We start from the raw sequence: 6,000 nt of genomic DNA, 5'->3' as shown, positions 1-6,000 counted from the left end.
TGAATCTTCCATTTCTTTTTATTATATTCTTAAACTTTGTGTTATATTTACATTTTCCTTAGATTTTCTTTTCCAATTTTTAAATATAGAATTATTACGTTAAAATGTTAAAAAAAATTGTATATCTATTTCTGTAATCCCCCCCCCCCCAGCAAAAAAAAGATCAGTAATAGGAAAAAGACAGCCATGAAGAAAAAGAAAAACTTTCCATCCTTAGATCGTAAAGTAATTCCTTTCTCCCACAGACCAAGGATTGTATGATAATAACTATTTTTATTTCTCACCTTGCTTTCTCTTCAGTTCATTGTGTATCGCTTTGAAATTTGTTCTCCTAATAACAACCTATATACGTAACCTACGACGAGATGCAAAAGTCGCACCACTACGCTCTCCATGCCTTGCAAACAACAAATTTTAAATACAACGATTTGAGTCTTTTTTCCTTTGTTCTGCCCGCCTCACATTTTATTTATTTATTATTTTTGAAAAGCAACGCCAGTCACTTTCCTGGGAGAATGTGGCAGAATAGTGTGCATTTTTTTAAACCATTCATTTAACTTTAAATAGTAAACGATAAACCGCGCGCGGCTTACAATGATGTGTAATCATATATGCAATGACATGGACTATAATACAATGATCGAGGCTCTATTATACACGACTCGTCTTCTTCAAATTGCCACTGTGGCCAACAGCACCGTAATGTCGTCCGGTTTTCCACCTAAACAAAACATTTATTTTTATTTATCAATTTACAATCTTCTGTTTTTTTTTGTTTTACTTATTTCCGTACAAATAGACCCCAAATTATACTTTTTGACCCCAAAATTGTACGGTTTTTAACCAACAAAAATTAAATTTCAAACAAAGAATAATTGTTACATGAAATTTTCAACAAGAAATAAGTTTATACGAAAAAAATTGAATTTTAAATTCAAAGACGAAGTTTTTAACAAAAAGGATGCTTTGTAACCACATTGTTGCAGTATCTACCAAATAGTTGCATTTTTATCCAAAAAGATTAAATTTCTCTTAAAACAGATGAGTGTATTATTTCAACAACAACAACAAAAATAGTTTAATTTTCATCAAAAAAAGATTCCAGTTGACTTTTCAAGATCAAAATATGAATTATTCAACCAAAAATAAGATTCTACAGAAAAAATTAAATTTTCAATACAAAAAAAAAACGAATTTTTGTAACCAAAAAGGATACATTTTTAACAAAATAGTTCAATTATCTGCCAAACAGTTGCATTTTTATCAAAGAAAGATGACATTTGTACTAAAACAGATGAATTTTTAATGAAAAAGTTTAAATTTTTCAAGTTGAACTTTGACCCAGACAAGGATTCAGTTCAATGTTTTAACAACATATAAATTTTAAACAAAAAGTAAATTTTCTAATAAATAGTTGAATTTTCAAGCAAACAGTAGAATTTACAACCAAAAAGTTACATTTTTATCTAAAAAAGATTAAATTTCTATTAAAACAGATGAACTTTTAATTTTAAAAAAAATTATAAATAGTTGAATTTTCATCCAGAAATTATTTCATTTTTCTTTTGACAACAAAACATTAAACTTAAACAAAAAATATTCGGTTTTTACAACAAAATTTCAAAGCAAGAAAATTATTAAATTATTTTATTTTTGACCAGAAAAGGAGAATTTTCAACTGAAAAATATAAATCATAAAAAAAATGAAGAAGTTACATTTTTAGTTTAAAAATTAATTTTTAACAAAAAAGGGCTCTTCCACTAAACAAGTAAATTTTCTACCAAATACATTTATCCGAATAGTTAAATATTCAATTGAGAATATCTATATGTTCAAAAAAAAAACGAAAAAATACGTTAAATTTTCAGTTCAAAAAGACAAATTTTAACCAAAAAGGATGCCTTTTAACAACACTGTTGAATTCCCCACCAAATATATACATTTTTATCTAAAAAGATTAAATTTCTCTTAAAAGAGATGAGTTGTTATTTCAACAACAAGGAAAATAGTTGAATTTTCGTCCAAAAACGATTCCAGTTGAATTTTCAAGATCAAAATATGAATTATTCAACAAAAAATAACTTTCTACGGAAAAAATTAAATTTTCAATACAAAAAGAGTAATTTTTATAGCCAAAAAGGATACATTTTTAACAAAATAGTTCAATTATCTGCCAAATAGTTGCATTTTTATCCAAGAAAGATGAAATTTGTACTAAAACAGATGAATTTTTATTAAAAATAGTCTACTTTTTTTAAAAGTTGAAATGTCATTCAGAAATGATTTCAGTTCCATTTTTCAACACCAAAATATAAATTTTAAACAAAAAGTAAATTTCCAACCAAACAGTCGAATTTTCAACAAAAATAATTTTAAAAAATAGTTAAAATTTTCATTCAGAAATGATTTCAATTCTCTTTTTAATACCAAAACATTTAATTTACATAAAAAGTAAAGTTTCTACGAAATAGCTCATTTTTCAACAAAACAGCAAAATTTTCGACTAAATAGTATGAATTTTCAACAAATTTGTTGAATATTCAACCAAACAGATGCATTTTTATCCACGAAAGGTGTAATTTCTGCTAAAGCAGGAGAATTTAAAAATACAAAAAAAAACAAACTTTAAAAAAAGAGTTGAATAGTCAACCGAACAGTTTCATTTTTATCACAAAAAATGTCTTCTAAAACGGATGAATTAACAAAAAAAAACTTCTAAAAAATAGTTTAATTTTCATAAAAAGAAGATTCCAGTTCTTTCCAACACAAAAATAAAAAATGTAAACAATGAGATAATTTTCTGCTAAATAGCCGAAATTTTAACAATAAAAGTATGACTTTTTAACGAGATTGTTAAACTTTTAACCATACAGTTGCATTTTTGTCCAAAAAAAAATATATACATTTAACTAAAACAGGTGTTTTTTTATCGAAAAGACAAATTAATGAAAAATATTTGAATTTTCATCTGAAAAGATTTCAATTGAATTTTTAACACAAAAATGTGAATTTTTAACAAACAGTCAGTTTTGTAAGTACTAGATGAATTTTTAAACAATAAGAGTGCATTTTAATATAATAAATTAAGTTTTTAACAAACAAAAGAAGATTGTTTACTAACAATTCAGATTGAAAAAAAATTATTTTTAACCCAAAGAGAAAAAAATTTTCAACAATATAGTTAAATCTTGGGTAAAAGAATTCCTTTTCATCCAAAGAAAAAACAACTTTTCATTCAAATAGCTCATTTTTCAACCAAAAAATGAATTTTAAATTAAAATAATGAATCTTCAACAACAACAAAACAACTAATTTTTAACAAAAGATTATAAAGATTTTAAGTTGAATTTTTAACCGAAAAGAAGAATTTATAACAAGGAGTTTAACTTCACAAGAAAACCATTTTCTACACACGAAAAATTAATTTTTTAACAAAATAAGGTAATTTTTAATGAAACAGTTGGATTTTTAATTAAAAAAGACAAATTTTTAACCAAATTGTTGAATTTTGAACTAGAAAAGATCAATTTTCAACCAAACTGATGAATTTTCAACTAAAATTATGAATCTTCAACTGGAATAGATCAATTTGCACCTACCGACAAGATTATTATATTTTTTTAAATACGAATTTTCCACAAAGTAAATAAATTTTTAAACATATAGTTTAATTTTTAGATAAAAAATATCAATTTTCAATCAAATTGTTGAACTTGCATTAGAAAAGGATAAATTTTAAAGCAAAAATAAAATAGTTGAATTTTCCGTTAAAAATCGAATTCTTAATTTAAGAAAAAACGGATTTTCAGCAAAATAGTTTAATTTTCTACTCGCACAGTTAAATTTTTAGTTAAAAAAAGTAATTTTCTACAAAGTACTTATATTTTCAGAAAGAGATGAGTTTTTTATTAAAACGATGAATCTTGAAAGAAAAATGTCAATTTTTAACAAAAGAGTTTAACTTTTAATCGCAAGTAGTTGAATTTTTAACTAAAAAAAAAATCGTAACGAACAATGTAACACAATTTTCTATTATAATTCGGAAAAAGTCTAGAAACTACCTAGAAATTATTTTAAGAGAATATTTCAAAAGATTTTCAAAATTTTTAACAAAAAAATCTGGAAGATGCTAAAGGTAATTTTTAAAATTTTTTTACGATTTTCTAAAAATGGCAGAAAAAATTCGATTAATTTTAAAAGATATTTATCGAATTTTTCCTACAATTTTTAGAAAATCCTGCAATTACAAAAAAGTGTGCTTGATATATTCAAGATTTATTTTTTACAATTTTAATAATTTAAAATATTTTTAAGTATTCTCTTAAAATAATTATTCAAAATGAAAAATTATTTCAAATATTTTCTACAAATAATAAGTATTAAATTCTTATTTGTACATCAAAATTCAACAATTTCACTTACAAAGTAAATATTGGTTAAATATAACAGTTAAAATGTTAGCGTTCAAAGTGTTTGAAAGCTCTTCGAAATTTGAACGATTGAAGCCAAACAATTCAGTTTCAAATTGTTTACTTTTAAATCTTCGGTTTTAATTTACTCATCTTAAATGGACTGTAAAATACTGCTAAATGTTCAATAATTGCTCTTTTTCTAAATTGAAAAATTTCAAATTGAATATTTTGGGTCTGAAATAATATTTTAAACTTAATAAAAGCCTTTAATTACGAATATATTATTATGAAGTTATTTTTAAGTTCAAAATAGTTAATAAAATTTCAATCGGTAGTTTACATTTTTTAATCACTAAGACTCTCGAATTAATAAATAATAATAATTATTAAAAAATTAATAAATTTATTTATAAGTACAGTTGATAAAATAAAAATATTTTTTATACAAAATTTTCAACTTCTCAAGCTTTAATTTTCATTTGTTCAAGTCTTCAAGACTGCATTCAAAAAAATTTTAAATTAAAAATGTACACTTAAAAATAAAAATCTAATATGAAAAATGTTTTAAGTAAAAAATATTCAAATTACGCACTGCAAACTGAATGGACTCATAATTGAAAAAAATAACAAATCAACAAATTCTTTTTCTTTTTTTACCGTGGAAATCGAACTTTGGACAGATTTTTCTTCTACAAATTTGTAAAATTCCCGATCCTGGAAGCCTGGAATTTTTTTTTATCGTCTAAAAATACTGAAATCTTACCAATGGCATCTATTCCATTTTCTCTAGCATTTTGGGCAAACGGAGACATAAAAGCTCCGTCAAAAGCGAGACTGCGCGCCATCCAGGCAATTGTATTCGCGACCCCTTGTATTTTACAAGGATCTCGTTCGCCTTCGATTTTACGCATCTCGGTGACTAGCAACTGGTCAGGCACATTGTCAAACACCCCATCTGTCGCCAGAAGTATCACGTCGCCATCTTCAACGCCAAAGCTTGAAGTATCGGCTGAATCTGGACTGAAAAGTTAATAATTACCCTTTCTTTAGAAAAAAACAAAAACAAACAATTTGATTCATTTTCCAACATTTTTTTTTTACAGATTTCACATGATTTAAGAACATTTTATATAATTACTAAGTAGATTTGATAAGAATCACAATAATCCTTTCTTTGACCGTCAATTTAAATACAAGTAAAAATTTTTTGGTACGTTTTTTTTTAACCCGCAAACGGTACACTGGTGCGAATTGGTTTGTTTGCAATGCTAGTATTAAATATTTAATATATTCAACATATATATTCAATATGTGTGGCGAAAATCCGGTTCAGCTGGGTTTGCGTAAATGCTAACAAAATGAAAAAACTTCAGGTGCGAATTCGCGCTAGTGTACCGTTTAAGGGTAAAAACAAAAATTTGTTTGTAATTAGATGTATGAAACGATCGTTATTTATATATTATTTATTTAGATTCTCTGAAAAAGGCAGGCAGTAACAACCAAAACGTCAGAATATTGATAAACGAACTTTCCAGTAATTTTGTTTTTATTCTTTTAATTTAATGAAGACCGTGAGACATAGAAACA

The 6,000-nt window shown here is 25.0% G+C and overlaps 1 protein-coding gene across 1 annotated transcript in view; it reads right to left on the bottom strand.

Moving 5' to 3' along the window:
• Positions 1-253: 253 nt before the first annotated feature.
• The window catches only part of LOC117170103 (protein phosphatase PTC7 homolog), a 30,317-nt gene continuing 24,570 nt past the window's right edge, over positions 254-6,000 (bottom strand). Inside the window, exons 4-5 of the mRNA XM_033356636.1 lie at positions 5,177-5,433; positions 254-721 (exon numbers count right to left, since the gene is read on the bottom strand). Coding sequence (XP_033212527.1) covers positions 672-721; positions 5,177-5,433 — 307 coding nt within the window. The 3' untranslated portion in view covers positions 254-671. The remainder of the gene's footprint in view (positions 722-5,176; positions 5,434-6,000) is intronic.

Source organism: Belonocnema kinseyi, chromosome 1, assembly GCF_010883055.1.
Source record: "Belonocnema kinseyi isolate 2016_QV_RU_SX_M_011 chromosome 1, B_treatae_v1, whole genome shotgun sequence".
In the NCBI taxonomy this organism is placed as follows: Eukaryota; Metazoa; Arthropoda; class Insecta; order Hymenoptera; family Cynipidae; genus Belonocnema; species Belonocnema kinseyi.
This window is presented reverse-complemented; position numbering and strand designations above follow the sequence as displayed.